This window comes from Megascapheus bottae, chromosome 1 (genome assembly GCF_031878675.1).
Source record: "Megascapheus bottae isolate mThoBot1 chromosome 1, mThoBot2.hap1, whole genome shotgun sequence".
Taxonomy (NCBI): Eukaryota; Metazoa; Chordata; class Mammalia; order Rodentia; family Geomyidae; genus Megascapheus; species Megascapheus bottae.
Window position 1 is genome coordinate 2,955,392 of NC_143509.1, and position 18,669 is coordinate 2,974,060.

The following is an 18,669-nucleotide window of genomic DNA, read 5'->3' on the forward strand; positions in this document are numbered from 1 at the left end:
CCAGGAGTAAAACAACAAAATCACCTAAGCTGGGTGATGGTGCCTCCCGATTGTAATTCTAGTTGGTCAGGAGGCTGAGATCTGAGGATCGTGGTTCAAAGCCAGCCAGAGGAGGAAAGTCTGTCAGACTCTTATCTCCAATTAATCACCGAAAAAGCCAAATACGGCATTGTGGCTCAAATGGGGTCTGGGAGCGTGGCTTAGTGCATGAGGCCCTGGGTTCGAGTCTTCAGTACCACATACACAGAAAAGGCCATGGCCTTTTAAAAACAAACCCCGCGTGGATGCGGATTCCTCCCTGCGCGGGCAGTGCGTGCAGCGGAGCGCCGGGCGCACTTCTCCTCCACGGTGGAAGTCTGGGCATTGGTAAGCAGTGGACGGGAAACCGAGCCGGGATGGGAGCCGGGGTCAGCCATCGGTGCCGCCGTGGCTCTACCGGTACCAAGGACCAGGGTTCAAGCCCCAGGACCAGCACAAGTAACAAGAATCCCTCTGCAGTTCGGGTGGGGAAGCTGGGGCGCCTCGGGAGCCCCAGGCCCGGCTTCCCGGCCCGGTCACCCCCCTACCCCGCGCCGCCTCCCGGCCCGGCTCCCCGGCTCCCCGGCCTCACGCCTGCGTGTTCCGATTCGTCCGGAGGCGGGACCAATATTTGTTTCCTCGTTCCTATTGGCGGATATCTCCTTCGGGGGCGGGTCTTGCCCGAATTGGCCTTTTTTGATTCGCCGTCTCTCTGCGGTGGCCTGTCACCCGGAAGCTCTCGGCGTCAACATGGCGGCCCCCGTCGCCGAGACGGTGCCGGCTCGGCGGCGTCCGTAGCCGGCGGCGAGACCGGGTGAGGTTGTGCGTGGAGGGGCGAGGTGTCGAGTCGCTGGGCGTCCCCGGGGTCCCGCTGTGTGTCTGGAAGCTCGGGAATGCGTTCTCCATGGGGGACGCGGCCGTCGGGCAGGGCGCGGTGACCTTTCGGGGATGCGGGGCCGGGCTGCCTGGGCCACTGGTGACTGGTCGGGCGCCGAGAGGTTAGGGCTGTCGGCCGGGGTCGCACAGCCCGAGGCTGGCAGTGACGCCCCCGGGGCCGGCAGCCAGCGAGTCTCACCGCTTCTTACTCGTGTGGATCCGCCGCCCCCAACCCTCGTATTTCCTAAGGGCGGGAGACACGGAGCAGATCAGAAATAAACGAAGCCTGGGAGCTGGCGGCTCACACCTGGCATCTGTGCTTTTCAGGAGGCTGCGAGGCTCGCCAGTCCAAGGCAGACCGGCAGGAAAGTCTGGGAAAGCCCCAAGTGGAGATGTGGCTGAAGTGGTAGCGTGCGAGCCTTGAGTGGAACAGGTAAGGACAGCGCCCAGGACTGGCACAAAAACAGAAACATGAGCTCAGACATACATAGCCATCCAGGTACCAAGTGGCTCGCAACAATAATTCTAGCTACTCAGGAGGCTGAGATCTGAGGACCACAGTTCAGTGCCACTCAAACATGAAAGTCAGTGACTCTTATCTCCAATTCATCGCCAGAAAACCAAAAGTGGCGCTGTGGTTCAAAGTGGTAGGGTGCTAGGCTTGAGCAGAAGAGCTCAGGGACAGCACCCGGGCCCAGAATTCTAGCCCGATGACTGAAAAAAAGAAAGAAAGAAAAAAAGTCTGTAAGGCTGTTATCTCTACCAAACCACCAAAAGAGACAAAAGTGAAGCTGTGGTTAAGTGGTAGATTAGCCGTGAGCACAAAGACGTTCAGGGACAATGCCCAGGTTCTGAGTTCAAGCTCCAGGACTGGCACCAAAATAAATAAATAAAAATTGATGAGTAGAAAAAAATGGTTGGTCCTAGGGCTTGAATGCAGGGCCTGGGCACTGTCCCTGAGCTCTTTTGTTCAAGGATAATGTTCTACCACTTTGAGCCACAGTACCACTTCTGGTGATTAGTTAGAAGAGTCTCACAGACTCTTTGAACGGCTTTGAACCGTTATCCTTAGATCTCAGCCTCCTGAGTAGCTAGGATTACAGATATGAGCCACCAGCACACAGCTCAATATTCTTTTTGTTTGGTTTGTTGTTGTTGTTTTTTTAAATGATCCATTAGAGAAGGGACCATTCCATGAACAAATTCCTGCTGAGAGAGAATCATTTGGCCCTCTCAAACCAGGACTTGGAACCAGAAATCACCTAAGCTAGGCTGGGGGCCCAGGAATCATGGAGGCTGGCCAGCTTCCCAGGAAGTCTCCCTGCACAGGTTGACTGCCACCTCATGCCATCTCATCTCTTCACCAGGTGGTGGCCAGACTGGCTGAAGCATGAGCTGGGTAAAGGCCATCCTGCTGGCCCCGGGCCTCTCAAAGGTCCGGGGAGGGGTCAGCAGGATTCCGCTCAAGGGCGCACCCTTCTCTGAGGTAACTGCCAGCTGGGCATTCATTGTGGGGCGTGGAGGGGTGAGGAAGGCTGAAGGTGTTCTTTCTGCCTATCAGATTGGACCTAAAGAAGTCCCCTCTGAAACCAGGTACTGGTGGCTTCACTTGAGTCAGCTCTTGTATTCTTTTTGTTTTGTTTTTGTCAGCCATGGAGCTTGAACTCTGAGCCTGGGCACTGTCCCTGAGCTCTTCAGCTCAAGGCTACCACCTTACTCCTTGAGCTACCTCTTTTCTAGTGATGAGTCTCACAGTCTTTAGTGCCCGAGTTGGCTTTGAACTGTGATCCTTAGATATCAGCCTCCTGAGTAGCTAGGATTACAGGTGTGAGCTGCCACGTCTGGCTGTTTCGTTGTTTTTTTGCCAGTCCTGGGCCTTGAACTCTGGGCCTGAGTGCTGTACCTAAGATCCTTTTTGCTCAAGGCTAGCATCCTACCACTTGAGTTACAGCAACATATCCAACTTTTCCTGTGATTAATTGGCAATTAGAGACTCATAGACTTCCCTGCCCAGGCTGGCTTTTTTTTTTTCCAGTCCCCAGGCTCGAACTCAGGACCTGGGCATTGTCCTTGGGCTTTCTAGAACTACAGCACCACTTCTGCCTTTTTTCTATGTATGTGGTACAGAGGAATAGAACCTGGGTCTTTGTGCAAGCGAGGCAAACACTCTACCACTAGGCCAAACTCCCAGCCCCTAGGCTGGCTGTGAAGAATCCTCAGAGCTCAGCCTCCTGAGTAGCTAGGACGACAGGTGTGTACCACATGCACCTGGCTTGTTTTATTTGAGGCCGGGTCTCACTGGAACTAGAAGATGCCTCTACCTGCTTGGTGCTGGGATGGCAGACCCAGTACTGTATCTTCTCCCACTCTGTGATCTTGGCTTTTGTACCTACAGTACCACACGTCCTCAGAGGCCCTCAGAATCACCACTGCCTCCTTTTCCAGAAAATGATACTGGCAACGCCCCCATCCCCGCCCCAGTTATTTGGGAGGTGCCAGGTTCCATCCATGGTCCCCTGCCCCTAGGTTCCCCTCCAGGCCCGACGGGCCCTCCACTGCAGCACAGCTTCTCACCACAAGGAGTCGTCGCTGGCTTCCCGCCCGCCTGAGCCCCGGCCTAGGTCAGTCAAGGTCCCGGAGCCCCATGAGGAGCTGTTTGGATCCTCGGGTGGGGACCGGAGCAAGGGGAGCTTCCTGCGCGTGCTGCAGAGCTTCTCGCAGCACAGCGTGCGCAAGCGCGGCCACGTGGACTTCATCTACTTGGCTCTGCGCAAGATGCCAGAGTTCGGCGTGGAGCGCGACCTGGAAATCTACAACCAGCTGCTGGACATCTTCCCCAAGGAGGTCTTCCGGCCCCAAAACATCTTCCAGCGCATCTTCATCCATTACCCACGGCAGCAAGAGTGCGGGGTCGCTGTCCTGGAGCAGATGGAGAAATTCGGTGAGGCCTGCCCAGCTCCCTCGCCCCACTCCTCTTACTCCCTCTTCCCCCAGGCTCCCCCGCTTCTCCTCTTCTGTTCTTTTCCAGACACTGAGTCTTGCTATGTGGCTTTGAACTCAGTCCACTTGTCCCAGCTTCCCAAGTGTCGGAATTACAGGCGTGTACCATGACACCCATCTTGTCTCTTCATCTCTTACCTGCCTCCTTCTCTATAACTCTCTTCTGATTCTGATTTTCCTGTCGGTTTCCCCTCCTCTGACTTCAGTATTCTCCCTCTCCCCTCTCTCCTGGCTCTCCCTGACCCAGGAGTCATGCCCAACAAAGACACGGAGTTCCTGCTGCTTCAGATATTTGGACGCAGAAGTCACCCCATGCTCAAGTACCTGCGTATGAGGCTGTGGTTCACCCGTTTCAAAAACATCAACCCGTTCCCCGTGCCTCGGGACCTGCCTCAGGACCCCGTGGACCTGGCCAAGCTGGGGCTGCGGCACGTGGAGCCTGACCTCAGTGCTCGGGTCACCGTCTACCAGGTATCAGTTGTGGTCTACGCCCATAACTGCCGCTCACCACTCCCTGGGGCTCCCCTGGGAGGGCAGTGCTGATGGAGTTCTAATCCCTGCTCTGCCCTCCAGTGGATCCATGGCTCTTGACCTTAGCCATCTTTCAGAGGCTGTGGCCTGGGGCTTAGGGACAGCATCAAGGCCCTAAGTTCAAGCCCCACAACCACCCTCCTCCCATCCCCCCAAAAAAGTTGCTTGGCAAGACAGAAAGCCAGGGAAACACTCAGGTCATGCTCACTTGTTCCCATTTTAGTATTTTTTTCTTAAGTAATTAAATATGAAATAGATGTCTTCTATTCCTGTTCCCTCCACCCAATTCTCCTTGATATATATATTTTTTTCTTTTTGCCAGTCCTGGGACTTGAACTCAGGACCTAGGCACTGTCCTCAAGTTTTCTCAAGGCTAGCGCTCTACCCCTTGAGCCACAGCTCCACTTCTGGCTTTTTCTGTGTATGTGGTACTGAGAAATCGAACCCAGGGCTTCGTGCTTACCACTATACCACACTCCCATCCTCCTTGAGATAATTGTCTTTACTCATTTTTCTTTTTGGTGCCAGTCCTCCTGGGGCTTGAACTTAGCCTTATGGTCCCACTTAGCTTTTTCACTCAAAGCTGGCACTCTACCACTGAACCTCAGTGGTTAATTGAAAATGAGCATCTCTTGGATTTGTGCCAGGGTTGCTTTTGAACTGTGGTCCTCAGATCTCTCAGCCTTCTAAATAACTAGGATTATATGTGTAAACCACTAGCATCTGGCTTGTTTTTTATTTTTTGTCTGTTGTGGGGCTTGCATTCAGGGCCCAAGGCTAGTGCGCTGCGCTACCGCTTTGAGCCACAGTGCCACTTCTGGTTTACTTGTGGTTAAATGGAGATAAGAGTTGGTATAGACTTCCTGCCCAAGCGGGTTTTGAATCACAATCCTCAGATCTCAGCCTCCTGCGTAGTTAGAATTACAGGCAACGCTAGGAATGAATCCTAGGGCCCTCTGTATGCTAGGCAAGCGCTTTACCACCCAGCTGCACTCAGTCTTGTTCTAGGGTTTCAGTGCCATCTCAAGTAAGGGCTGTTAGTACCCTCATTTTGAAATTGGAGAGACTGAGGCACCATAGCCTGACACAAAGCTAGGGTTTTAATATAGGTGAGTGGTTCCTGGGTTCCCTGTCAGCATATGTGTGTGTGTAAGTGCACTAGTCTTAGGGCTAGAACTCAAGGCCTGGATGCTGTCCCTTTTTTCACCCAAGATTGGTGCTCTACTACTTGAGCCACAGTTCTACTGGATTTTTAGGTACGTAATTAAATAAGGATCTCATGAGCCGAGTGCTTGTAATCTGAACTACTCAGGAGATGAGATCTGAGGCTTGCAGTTCAAAGCCAGCCCAACAAAGAAAAGTCTGTGAGACTCATATCCAATTAATCACAGAAAAAGCTGCAAGCGATAGAGGGCTAGCCTTGAGCAAAAAAGGAATTTGGGACAGAGCCCATGCCTGAGTTCAAGCCCCATGACCAACTTAAAAAGTTTCCGGAACTTTCCTACCAGGGTGACTTTGATCTGTGATCCTCAGTTCTCAGCTTCCTGAGTTGCTACAGGCATCAGTCACACCCAGCCAGTGGGACCATCTTACACGTTGATGGCTGTGACCATATTGCACAGAAGGGAAGAGGGGAGTGGTTGCAGTGATGGGCAGAGGTGTCCAGGATGTCCTAGCATCTCCGGGGCTTCCTTCCATCTTTGTCTTCCGGTGCTACATGGGCTGGGGTAACGCAAGCCTGCACACCATGCTCTTTCCACAGATGCCTTTGCCCAATGACATGATGGGGACAGAGGAGGCCACAAAACCCCACATTGTAGGTAAGACCCCAAGCACAGGGCAGCGAGGCTTGTGACCTTTCCCAGCCCCTGCCCATTGCCCCAGGACCTGTGACAGGTGGGTTCCCTGGGCCTTCCAGAGCCAGTACATCCATAATCTCCACCCCAGGGATCCAGAGTCCTGATCAGCAGGCAGCCCTGGCCTGCCACAACCCAGCCCGGCCTATCTTCGTGGAGGGTCCCTTCTCCCTGTGGCTACATAAGAAGTGTGTCTACTACCACATCCTCAGAGCCGACCTGCTTCCCCCTGAGGAGAGGGTGAGAGCCCTCCCTCCACATGGCATGCACAGCCCTAGCGGGTGGGCTGCTGGGCAGGGAGGCTGCAAGATCCTAGGCCCCTGACCCTGCCTGCTTCCTGCACCCCAAGTTAGGAAGTGGAGGCGATCCCTGAGGAATGGAACCTCTACTATCCCATGAAGCTGGATCTGGAGTATGGCAAGGGCAGCTGGGATGACTATGAGTTTGACATCGATGAAGGTGAGCATCTACACAAGATGTGTGGTCTCCGGGGACAGGCAGAGACACACCCCCACTCAGCAAGCACTTACACAAGGCGCCAGCCTCCGGGCTTGGGCTTGTCACTCCTTCCAGCTCTGTCCTTCATCAAACACTTCCACCCTGATGACTATGGCTGACCCCCAGGTCCGCCGGAAAGCAGGTTAAATTTTGGGGGGATTTAAGAGAGTGTTACTCAGGATCAGGAAGAAGCAAGCAGACTGGACTCTATAGGCATGGATTGTGCAGTCAGGCAGAGGGAACAGCTGGTGCAAAGTGTGGAGACACTCTTCACAGATGCTTTCCCCACAGGGGGCTCAGACTTCCTGAAGGGCAGTGGGCATGGGGGAGGGGGCTGAGCACCCTACTGCACTCACTCTCTCTGCCCACAGTGGAAGAAGGCCCCGTCTTCGCCATGTGCATAGCGGGTGCCCACGACCAGGCCACACTAGCCAAGTGGATCCAGGGCCTGCAGGAGACCAACCCAGCCTTGGCTCAGATCCCTGTGATCTTCCGCCTGTCAGGGGTTTCAGGAGAGCCCCTGACGCCCCCAGGAATGGAAAAGCCGGAGCCTGGACCCCTTCCCGAGGGCCACCTGGACGATGATGAGCGTGGACAGCGACAGCAGCAGAGCCACAGGGGATCCTGAGCAGGCATGAGGGCACAGGCAGCCGCTCATGGCGGCTGTGGACCGGTGTGGACGGAGGGTGAACTTTTGAGTGTACAGGAAATAAAAATGTTCTTGCTTGGGGCCGTCTCCCCTCCGCTCTGGCACTGTGGTATCCTTTCCTCCGGATCTCCCCAGGACCAGAAGCGTGGGGTGCTCCACAGCTGGCGTGCACTCCTCTGCCTCTTCCACGAACCTCAGTCCTTCTTTTAACGAAACTAGACAATTAACCGAGTCTGGCGCTGCTGGCTCACACCCGTACTCCTGGTACTACAGAGGCTGAGATCTGAGGATCGCGGTTCAAAGCCAGCCCGCGGAAAAAAGACGGTTATCTCCAATTATAGCCACCAGAAAGCCAGGAGTGGAGACGTGGTTCAGGAGCCGATCAGCCGGGGGACGGCGCCCAGGCTCCGAGTTCAAGTCCCAGGGCCGGCACGCACACAAGTTAACCCCAAGCCGCGGAGCCGAGCCGGCTGCGCGCATGCGCAGCTCCCGCTCCCAGGCCTTCTTTGGTGCCGCCGGGCAGAGACGGGCCGTGAGAAATTTCCCGGCGGCGCGGAACATGCGCGCCACTTCCGGCAGGGCTCCTAACAACGGGGGAGGCCGGTAACCAGGGTGGGGGGGATGGCGGAGCGGGCGCTGGAGCCCGAGGCGGAGGCGGAGGCGGAGGCGGGCGCAGGCGGGGAGGCGGCCGCGGCCGAGGAGGGAGCGGCGGGCCGCAAAGCGCGCGGCCGGCCTCGGCTCACGGAGTCGGACCGGGCCCGGAGGCGGCTTGAATCCCGGAAGAAGTACGACGTGCGGCGCGTGTACCTGGGCGAGGCGCACGGACCCTGGGTGGACCTGCGGCGCCGCAGCGGCTGGAGCGACGCCAAGCTCGCCGCCTACCTCATCTCGCTGGAGCGCGGCCAGCGCAGCGGCCGCCACGGGTGAGGGGGTCCGGCCAGGGAGGGAGGGAGGGAGGGAGGGAGGGAGGGAAGGTGGGAGCGCGCGCCGGACGAGACGCCCCGCCCTCGCGGCGCGCGGCCACGCCCACTCCTCCGGACGGCTCCGCCCCCTGCACCTGCGAGCTCCGCCCCAGGGCCAAAACTGCGGGCCCGGGTCTCCCACAGCCCGCCTCGGGACGCGCCTGGCTCGCGGCTCCGCCCCCAGGCCTCGACTACCCAATCCTAGGATGTGCCCAGCCTCTTGGCCCGCCTTCTGGACGCGAGGCCCCGCCCCTAGAACTATGGTTGACCAATCGCCGCTGGCTCCACCTCCGGACATTGTAATTACCCAATGCCTGGAGAGGTGTTCCCTCGTCCTGAGGCACCTGATGGCCTGCGGCAGCTCTGGGGTTTCAGGGTTTCCAAAACGCCACGCTTGCCCTGAGACTCCGATTAGACTTGAGGTTCTGATGCCCTGCATGGGACTGCGTGTGTGTCCGGTCTACCTGGGGTCCCCTCTGTCTCCCACTCCTGGGGAGCGATTCAGCCCACAAAGGCTAGATGAACAGGAGAAGGGCTGAGTTAGCTGGTCAAGTGGAGGGTAGAGACATTATGGGTGAAGTTTTTATCTTCCTGGCCTAGAGGGTGATGGGACAAGTGAGTTAGAGGCCGGCAGTGTGCTCAGTTGTTAGCTTATCTAACACATGCAAGACCCAGCCCCACAAACAGAAAGCAAATACTCTGTCAAATGATGTAAAAGGTGTTGAAGTGAAATCTCGTTCTGTCCTCCTGTGTGTGTTTCTCTGGGGGGTTGAGAATCACCAGATCTTGCTAAACTGTACCCAACTCCTGTAGGAGGATTTGAACTCAGGGCCTTTTGCTCACTGACCTGGTGCTCTTTCACTGCAGCCCTACTCTTTGCTGGTTTGACTACAGATAGTGTCTGTGAGACTTTTCTGCCCAGATTGGCTTTAAATCTAGATCACCACTTCCTGAGTTGCTAGGATTACAGATGTGAGTTACCAGTGCCTCAACGAACAGGAGGTATTTTTGTGCAGGTCCTGGAGCTTGAACTCAGATCCTACACACTGGTCTTGAGTTTTTCTACCCAAGGCTGATACTCTATCACTTGAGTCATAGCTCTCCTTTGGACCTTTTGGTGGCTCATTGGAAATAAGAGCCAGGTGCTACAGCTCCAGTGATAGTGCTCTAGCTTTGCGCACAGAGATTCTCAGGGACTGTGCCCAGGCCCTGATTTCAAGACTCATGACTGAACAAAAAAAGAAAAGGAAAGGAAGAGCACCCTTAGGCTCTGAGTTCAAGCCCCAAAATCAGCACAAGGAAATAAGACCCCTGATGTTCTGCAGTCACAATGTTGAGCCACAGCCAGAGTGGAAAGGCTTAGGAGGCAAATGATTCTGACATCCGGGTCCTCTTATGGCCAGGCTGGCTGCAAGAAGGACTGGCTCACTGCACAGCCAGCCAGCCAGCCAGCCAGCCATGGTGGGGCCGGACCCTCTTCCACCAACGCCTAAGGAATAGCATGGCTTCAGACTCCAGCTCTACACATCCTTACTGTGAAGCAAGTGCCCAGAATTCAAGGGCTCACAGCCCCAGAAATCTAGCACCTCTCAGTTCCATAGATCAAGAGCCTGGCACAATGGTACAGGGCCCTTCACTAGGGCTGGCAAAACTGAACTCAAGGTGCTAGCTGCTTATGCCTCCATCTGAAGCATGCTGGGAAAGAGTACCTTCCAAGACGGCTTCTGGTGCTGGCAGGATTTCTTGCCTCATGACTGTGGCGCTGAGGTTCCTGCTTTCCTCTGGCTGTTGGCTGGGACTGCTCCAAGAGGCCCCTCATTCGGGAGTCCATGATTTCAGTTTCCCATTGCTGTCTGCGGCAGTGCCCGGTCCCTTTAAGACCACCCAAGTTAGGCCAGATGGCTTAGATGGGCACAGCCACATAGGAGTGTGAGTTCTGCCGCAGCCTAACAACTTTCCTTATTTGTCATCAGTCAGGACATGCCCCCCCCCCCCTTGATCTAGACTCACACTCACCACTTCTCTCTGTTGCAGGAAGCCCTGGGAGCAAGTCCCCAAAAAGCCAAAACGGAAGAAAAGTAAGTAGGGTTCGCTTCTGCTCAAGGGGAGACCAGGAGAGGGGAGGGAGAATCAGGAAGGCCCAGAGAGGTGGAGACACCGCCTGGTCTGCATAGTCAGATGGCCCTGCCAGCCCGCAGCCCCAGATGTGCCATCTGCCTGTCCCCTAGCTCCCTCTGTGGAGTTGACCAGGGCCAGCTGAGCACAGAGGACACCTTGTACAAAGACACAAGTCGCCTCTTCCAGGCCCCTCCTCATCTGCCAGTGCTGAGGCTAGGGGCACACATGCCTCCCTCCCGCTTGTCATGGGGCCCAGCCCCATGGTTTCCCTGATCCCTGACAGTCCCTCAGGCTCTCCTGCCCCAGAGGAGGCAACCAGGGTTCAGACAGGTTGAGTCACTTGCCTGGCACCACCCAGCTATGAAGTGGCAGAGCTAAAATTTGAACCCAGGCAGTCTGGCCTTCCTCTGTCCACTTTCCATAGTACCCTCTCTTTGTGTGCCAGCTTTTGGGGAGCTGACATTCGGGGGGCAGGAGGAGGTACAGGCAGTGCAGTTGCTCCTAAGAGGATAGCCAGAAGGGTTGGCCAGGCTCGTCTGCAGGGTGGCCAGTCAGAGGAGGCCTGAGTAATGGCAGAGGAGCAGGGATGGTGGGGGAGGAGGAGGGCACAACGTGTGTAAAGGCCCTGAGGCAGGGCTGGCCTTATGCACACAGGAAGAACTTTGGCTCTGGTGGTTCAGGGGGAGAGTGCAGTGGACTGAGCAGTCAGGGTAGCCCTCCCTATCTGCTCCCCACTCATTGCTCCTGTGCGCCCCCTGGTGGCTGCGCTGTACGCCAAACAAGGCTGACCAAGGCCTCCGAGCTGGTCACAGGTGTTGAAGAGAATCACAACGTCAAGGACAAGCCGACAACCTACTGTGTGCTCGGCACCATGGTTTCTATATGACGGCACTCAGACAACGAGCAATCCCTACATCTTCACACACAGGCACACAGCGTGTTTTTTCTGTCCCTCCTCTGAAAACTGGGCGCAGGGCTAGGGAGGGGGGGTCAGCCACCCCATCTCCCCAGGCGCCCTCACGCCCACCTGCCCTGCGTCCGCAGGGCGGCGGCGCAACGTAAACTGCCTGAAGAACGTGGTGATCTGGTACGAGGACCACAAGCACCGCTGCCCGTATGAACCTCACCTGGCCGAGCTGGACCCCACCTTTGGCCTGTACACCACCGCTGTGTGGCAGTGCGAGGCCGGCCACCGCTACTTCCAGGACCTGCACTCGCCCCTGAAGCCCCTCAGTGACTCAGAGCCTGACAGCGACAAAGGTGGGGCCTTTGTGTGAGGACATGGACACAGAAGGGGGCAAGGACATGGAGGGGGAGGGGATAAGGAGGGGCAGGGACAGGAAGGGGGGGGCTCTGAGTGAGGACAGCAACCCAGACTTTGGGGACAGGGAGCTCAGGCCTTGTGGATCTGTCTCCACATCATCTGGCCCAGGGGCTGGGCAGAGGCTGGGCCCTTGAGATTTTTGTCCTTCTGTTCTCCTTTTTATTTGGCAGCTCAGCGCTTCCAGCTTGCCACATAGATGATCTGCTCCTGGAATCCCGCCCCTAACCCCTCCTCCACCTCCCTTTTATTATTTTTATTTATTTATTTATTTATTTATTTTTGTGGATCATGGGGCTTGGACTTGGCCTAGGTGCTGTCCCTGAGCTCTTCAGCTCAAGGCTACCACCCTACCCTTGAGCCAAGCCCCACTACCCGTTTTCTAGAGGGTAATTGGAGATAAGGGTCTCAGGTCCTTTTTGTACCCAGGCTGGCTTTGAACCTTGATCCTCAGATCTCAGCCTCCTGAAAAGCTACGGAGGATTACAGGCGTGAGCCACCTTGCCTGGCTCCCTTTTTAATTTTTTACTTTTGTTATTTTTCACTTAATGCAGCCTCAGACCACGATCCTTCTACTTACACCTCCTGCATGGTGGGGTAACCACAGCCCACCACACCTGACTTGGGGGGTTGACATGGGGGGTGTCGCTCACTTTTTTTTTTTGTCTCAGCTGGCCTCAAACCACAGGTCTCCCGGTCTCCAGTTTCTGCATGGCTAGGATTGCAGGCCACTGAGCTTGGCCCATTTGCCTTCCTTGATCTCCCATTTCCTCCTCCTCGCTGGCTTTCTCCTGACTCCTTCCTTCCTTCCTTTCCTCTCCTTCTTCCTCCCGTGACGTTCACCCCGGGCTGAGGCCTCACTACAGGCCAAGGAGGGACTCAAGGGAGGGCTGGCTCTGGGGAGCACTGCGGACCCTGTAGGGTAGGGAGAGGACACCCCTGCTGCCTCTGGGCTTGGCATGGCTGAGCTGGCGTGGGGCTCACTGCCAGGCCCAGGGTGGGGTCAGTCACCAGGGCAGAGCCATCGCTGGCAGGCATGGCAGAGCAGGTGGTGTCCCAGCAGGCTGAGGGGAAGCCGTGGGCGAGAGGTGTTCCTGGTGGGCTCCCAGGCCCTCAGCCTCCCCACCTCGCACAGGCCAGGCTCCCACAGGCAGCGTGCTGTGCCTCGTGACAGAGCCCCACCTCCCCCACCTGTCGTGTCTCCTCACCAGGCCCCACTCCAGGACTGCCTCGAGCTTCCCCATAACCCTGGCATTAGCCAGGACTAGCCTAACTGGCAGACACTCATCTGGGACAGGGGTGGGGGAGAGGATCCTCTCATGCCCTTAGCCCTTCCGTGTGTGCCAATACTGGGGCTTGAACTCAGAAACTGGACACTGGCCCTCAGCTTTTTAGCTCCAGGCTGGCACTCTGCCTCTTGAGCCAGGCTTCCAATCTGTCATTTTGCTGGTTCACTGGAGATGGAGTCGCAAAAGCTCTTCTACGTGGCTGTGTTTGAACTGCAGTCCTCCAGATCTCAGCCTTCTGCATAGCTGGGATTATAAGTGGTTATCATTTTAACTGAAATTTTTTTTTTTTTTTTTTTTTTTTTGGTGCAAGTCCCGGGCTTGGGCTCAGAGCACTGTCTTTGGACTTTCTCAAGGCTAGAGCTCTACCATTTGAGCCACAGCACCACTCCTGGCTTTTTTTTTTTTTTTTTTTCAATGTATGTGGTACCAAGGAATCAAACACAGGTCTTTGTGCATGCTAGGCTAGCATTCTACCACTAGGCCACACTCCCGGCCCCATTTTAATTGAAATTTTAATGAATTGATTTCTCTGGTACTGGGGTTTGAACTCAGTGTTGATGCTTGCTTGGGACTTGTTCGATTGGCTGGTGATCTATGACTGGAGGACAGCCTCCAGCCCTCCAGCCTCCTTGGTACTGGGCATCTGTCTAGGCAGCTCCTTCTTCCTTTGCAGAGCTGTATTCTGGGGGGAAGCAGACAGTAAACAAGATAAAGCTAATAGGGGTTGGAGGCATGGTTCACTTGGTAGAGCATAAAAAAAGAAAAAATTAACACAGTGTGGCTTACCTTGGATGCTAAGTGCCTGGTAAAGAGGCTACTTGAGACCGTATCAGGGAAGCCTTTCTGTGAAAGAACCCTGGGATGGGGCTGCTGGAGGTGAGGGAGGAGCCTTATGGAGAACTGAGTTCTGGCAGAGGAACAGCAAGTGCAAAGGCCGGGGGGTAGGGACTAGCCCAGGGTGTCTGAAGGACAGAGCCTGACCTGTCCTCCCAGTCTCCCTGGTCAAGAGGCCTTAGGACCCCATCCGTCTCTATCCCACCCAGGCCCTGCGGTTGGGGCTGAGGCTGTTCATGTGTTTCGCCACTTATGTCCCCTGTGCCATTGAAAAGACGAGTCAGGGAGAGCTGGGATAAGAAGCATCCGATTTGTGTGGCACTGGTGCCTTACGCCTGTGACCTCAGCTGCTTAGGAGATCTGAGGTTCGTAGCCTGGGCAGAAAAGCCTCTGAGACTCTTGATTTTTACATCCTATTTCATATGTCATATTTAACAAGGTTGAAGAGGGGACTCTCCCTGTACAATCACTGGCACAGATTTTAGAACATAATTAAAATGAAGCTGAAAGTTGGTATGTCGTAGATACATATCAATATATGTAATAAACCATTATGTCTATAGAGTAGATAGCCCATCTGTGAGACTCAGGTTCAGTGCACCACCAGGAAAGCCAGAAGTAGAGTGTGGCTCAAGTGGGAGAGGGATAGCCCTGGGAAAAGCCATTCAGGGACAGTTGCCCAGGCCCTGAGTTCAAGCACTCAGGAAGCTCAGGAAGCTTGGATCTGAGGATTCCAGTTTAAAGCCAGGACTTTCACCTTAAAGGAAACACCAGGAAAAACAAAATGGCAGTGGTAGAACACGAGCCTTAGGCAGAAGAGCTCAGGGACTGTGCTCAGGTCCTGAGTTCAAGCCCCATGACCAACCAAAAAAGAAAAAAGAAAGAAAGTGTCCAATTTTGGGCAGCAACGTCCAGAAAACTCCTGTGGCCACTGCTGTGCTCACGCGCCCCTCTCTTCTCTTTCCTGCAGTGGGCAATGGCGTGGGGGCCAGCAGCTCCACCTCGGCCAGCTCAGGCTCAGGCTCGGACTCGGAGGACCCCCCGGAGGTGCAGCCCACGAGAGCCGCGGCCGCGGCCGTCACCCCGAGCAGCCCCGTGGGCAGCAGCGGGCTCATCACGCCCGAGGGCGTGCACATCCCCTTCGACGTGCACCCTGTGGAGGGCCTGGCCGAGCAGGGAGCCCCGCTGGGCCCCAACCCCGCGGGCAGCGGGCCCGAAGCCTTGGAGACCGTGGTGTGTGTGCCAGTCCCCGTGCAAGTGGGCGCGGGCCCCAGCGCCCTCTTTGAGAATGTGCCCCAAGAGGCACTGGGCGAGGTGGTGGCCAGCTGTCCTGTGCCAGGCATGGTGCCCGGCTCTCAGGTCATTATCATTGCCAGCCCTGGCTACGATGCCCTCACGGCTGACGGCATTCACCTCAACGTGGCTGCCGGGAGCGGTGCCCCCGGCAGCGGCCTGGGCGAGGAGGTGTCCTGTGCCATGATGGAGGGGGTGGCCGCCTATACCCAGACGGAGCCCGAGGGCAGCCAGCCCAGCAGCTTGGACACCACAGTCTCAGCCAGCATGGAGGCCAAGAAAGGTGTGGGGGCACTGCCCACGGCGGCCTCTAGCAGGGATGGGGGAGGGCCTGGGGGGTCAGGCATGGCCTCAGCCTGCCTCCACGACGGCCTTAGCCCCCCACGGACACCGCTCTGTGTCCACCCCGTAGAGAAGGAGGATCTGTACCTGCTCAAGAGGGAGAAGGAGGAGCCGGCGGCGGCCCCGGCACTGGCAGAGCTGTCCGTGGTGCCTGAGAGCGCAGAGGCGGAGATGGATGGGGAGGAGCTGGACGGCGGCGCCATGTCGGCTATCATCTATGAGATCCCCAAGGAGCCGGAGAAGTGGGTGCTGGGGTAGCCGGGTTGGGGCAAGGGCGAGGAGCCACTGTGGGCCCAGAGCCTGCCCGGGCTTGATGCCCCCACAGCTCGGGCCCTTCCTCTCCAGGAGGCGTCGGAGCAAGCGGTCTCGGGTGATGGACGCTGATGGCCTGCTGGAAATGTTCCACTGCCCCTACGAGGGCTGCAGCCAGGTCTACGTGGCCCTCAGCAGCTTCCAGGTGAGGCTTCTGCTGCCCCCCAAAACAGGCTGGCACAAGGCCTCACTCAGGGCCCCCCTGGAACAGCAGGCCTGCAGGGCTGTATCCAGCTTCCTGCAAAGCTGCCATCTTGCAGGACATCTTACCTCTTCACCCTCCTGTCCCCACACACTCCCGGAAAGCCCAGCCCAGCCTCAGCTCACCTTACCAGGACCCAGGGCCCGTGGCTTGCCCTCAAGCCTGGACCCAGCGCCCGAGGGCTGAAATAGTCCCGACCCCACGCCTAGCACAGAAGGCAGCATCGTGGCCTTTGAGTGTGCCAAGCCATATTTTCACCAAGCCTCTATTGAGTGCCTACTGTGTGCCAGGCCATTGTAGTGAGCTGGAGTGGAGGGATGAGAGTGAGGGAGTACCCCAGGGACCCCCCGCCCAGTACTGTGGCATCCCTGAGCTCTGGAGCCCCACTTTCCCCATCTGTGAACTGGCCCAACAGCTGGGCCCTTCCTGGGGTTCCCCGATGCCCCAAGCCCACACCTGGACTGCAGGAGGGACTTGTTATGGCTGCTCTGATCCCTTGCTCAGTAGCCCTCGGAGCCTCCAGGATGGACCAAGGATCTCCTCCCCCCTTTTTCAGCCAGTCTCCCAACTGTCCTCATCCCCCCCACCTTCATGAGTCCCTTGGGCGACCCACAGCACCCACCTTCTCCTGCCCCTCTCACCCCTAGAACCATGTCAACCTCGTGCACCGGAAGGGGAAGACCAAAGTGTGCCCTCATCCTGGCTGTGGCAAGAAGTTCTACCTATCCAACCATTTGCGGCGGCACATGATCATCCACTCAGGTCAGGCCCCACCGCTGCTGCTGCCAGGGACAGAATAGGCTGGTCAGACTCCGGCATGGCATGGTGACAAGTGTGTCTTGAGCCCAGCACTAGGAAGGCTGAGGCAGGATGATCAAAAATTGGAAACCAGGCTGGGCGCGGTGGCTTGAGTCTGTAATCTTAGCTACTTGGGAGACAGATCTGAGGATCAAGACTCAAGCCAACCCCCGTATAAAAGTTCTTGTGATACTCCTATCTCTAGTTAATCACTCAAAACTTGGAAGCGGCACTGTGGCTCAAGTGTGGTACAGCACAAAGAGGCTCAGGGACAGCGCCCAGGCCCAGAGCTCAAGCCCCACAACGGACAGAGAAAGCAAAACACTGCTTCCCCCTGAAGATTGACTCCTGGGGCCTGCCAGGTGTCAGGAGTGAGGCAAGCAGAGGAAGCAAGAGGGCTTTTGATGATGCATGGAAAATAAGAGCAGACTTTGTTTTTGTTTTTGCTAGTCCTGGGGCTTGAACTCAGGGCCTGAGCACTGTCCTTGGGCTTTTCCCTCAAGGCTAGCCCTCTGCCACTTGAGTCACAGCACTATTTCTAGCTTTTTCTATGTATGTGGTACTGAGGAATCAAACCTGGGTCTTCGTGCATGATAGGCAAGCACTCTACCACTAGGCCAAACCCCGGCCCAAGGGTAGACTTTCTTGCCAGGGCTTGCTTCAAACTGGGATCCTCAGGTCTCCGCCTTCAGAACAGCTGGGATTTTCTCATGAGCTCGCCCAGAGAGCAAACCTTAATGGCAAAGCAAGCCCATCCTGTCCGGGCCGTTAGCACCTGGTGCCCTCAGAGAGCCAAGCGCGCACTCCAGCCTCTGCTTGGTCAACTGTAGCGCTGGGGGTGAAGGGGAGTTGGGGAGACCAGCGGTGCACCCCGTCGGAACCCCGCCTCAGCCGCGTCTCCCCACTGTCGGCAGGTGTCCGCGAGTTCACCTGCGAGACCTGCGGCAAGTCCTTCAAAAGGAAGAACCACCTGGAGGTTCACCGGCGCACGCACACGGGGGAGACGCCCCTGCAGTGAGTGACAGGCGGCGGGGCGGGGGGATTGGGCGGGCACCTGCGGGGGGCGGGACGCCGCCGGAGGCCCCGCCCCCGCCCGGAGGCCCCGCCCTCACCAGGCCCGCGGCGCCCCGGCTCCCCGCAGGTGTGAGATCTGCGGGTACCAGTGCCGGCAGCGCGCCTCGCTCAACTGGCACATGAAGAAGCACACGGCCGAGGTGCAGTACAACTTCACGTGCGAGCACTGCGGGAAGCGCTTCGAGAAGCTGGACAGCGTCAAGTTCCATACGCTCAAAAGCCACCCGGACCACAAGCTCACCTGACCACCCAGCCTCGCACCGCCCATATATTTATTCGTCCTCTTGGACACAGTGACCGGGCCTGCCGGCCGGGGAGAACCCCGAACAGCTGCTGCGGGGGCTGCCCGGGCCGCAGGCCGGAAGGAGGCGCCCCCCCCCCCCCCCCCCCCCCGCTCCACCGTGTCCCAGGGCTGGGTCTCCCCCCCCTGCCCGCCGGCCGCTTCCCATCCCTGGAACTGTCACATGGGCTGCGCCACTGGAACTGTGTGTGGAGAATGGCGAGATTAAAGTGTGAGAACGGAGATACCTGTTTCCTAGGCCCTGAGGGTTAGGGGATGGGAAGCGCCCCTCTGTGTCCAGCATGCCCGATCCCTTCCAGGCAAGGCCAGGTTAGGGGAGATGGCACACAAGGCCCTTTCCTTCCAGCCTTCGCTCTCCCTCAGTCCCTGGGGCCGGCTGCCCCGCACAGCTCCTG

General features: G+C 57.1%; 2 protein-coding genes across 2 annotated transcripts; both read left to right on the forward strand.

Annotated features, from left to right (window-relative positions):
• Window positions 1-753: 753 nt before the first annotated feature.
• Ecsit (ECSIT signaling integrator) lies at window positions 754-7,529 on the forward strand. The gene is made up of 9 exons (XM_090337150.1): window positions 754-832; window positions 1,222-1,327; window positions 2,262-2,380; window positions 3,421-3,835; window positions 4,142-4,365; window positions 6,188-6,245; window positions 6,373-6,521; window positions 6,635-6,740; window positions 7,151-7,529. The coding sequence occupies exons 3-9, from the start codon at window positions 2,285-2,287 to the stop codon at window positions 7,405-7,407; spliced, it is 1,305 nt and encodes a 434-aa protein (XP_090193276.1). The 5' UTR covers window positions 754-832; window positions 1,222-1,327; window positions 2,262-2,284; the 3' UTR covers window positions 7,408-7,529.
• Window positions 7,530-8,043: 514 nt separating this feature from the next.
• Window positions 8,044-18,347, forward strand: Znf653 (zinc finger protein 653). The gene is made up of 9 exons (XM_090337747.1): window positions 8,044-8,351; window positions 10,425-10,468; window positions 11,553-11,768; window positions 14,923-15,528; window positions 15,658-15,829; window positions 15,933-16,044; window positions 16,749-16,863; window positions 17,814-17,913; window positions 18,041-18,347. Exons 1-9 carry the CDS (start codon window positions 8,050-8,052, stop codon window positions 18,216-18,218), a joined length of 1,845 nt encoding a protein of 614 aa, XP_090193873.1. The 5' UTR covers window positions 8,044-8,049; the 3' UTR covers window positions 18,219-18,347.
• The last annotated feature ends 322 nt before the right edge of the window (window positions 18,348-18,669 follow it).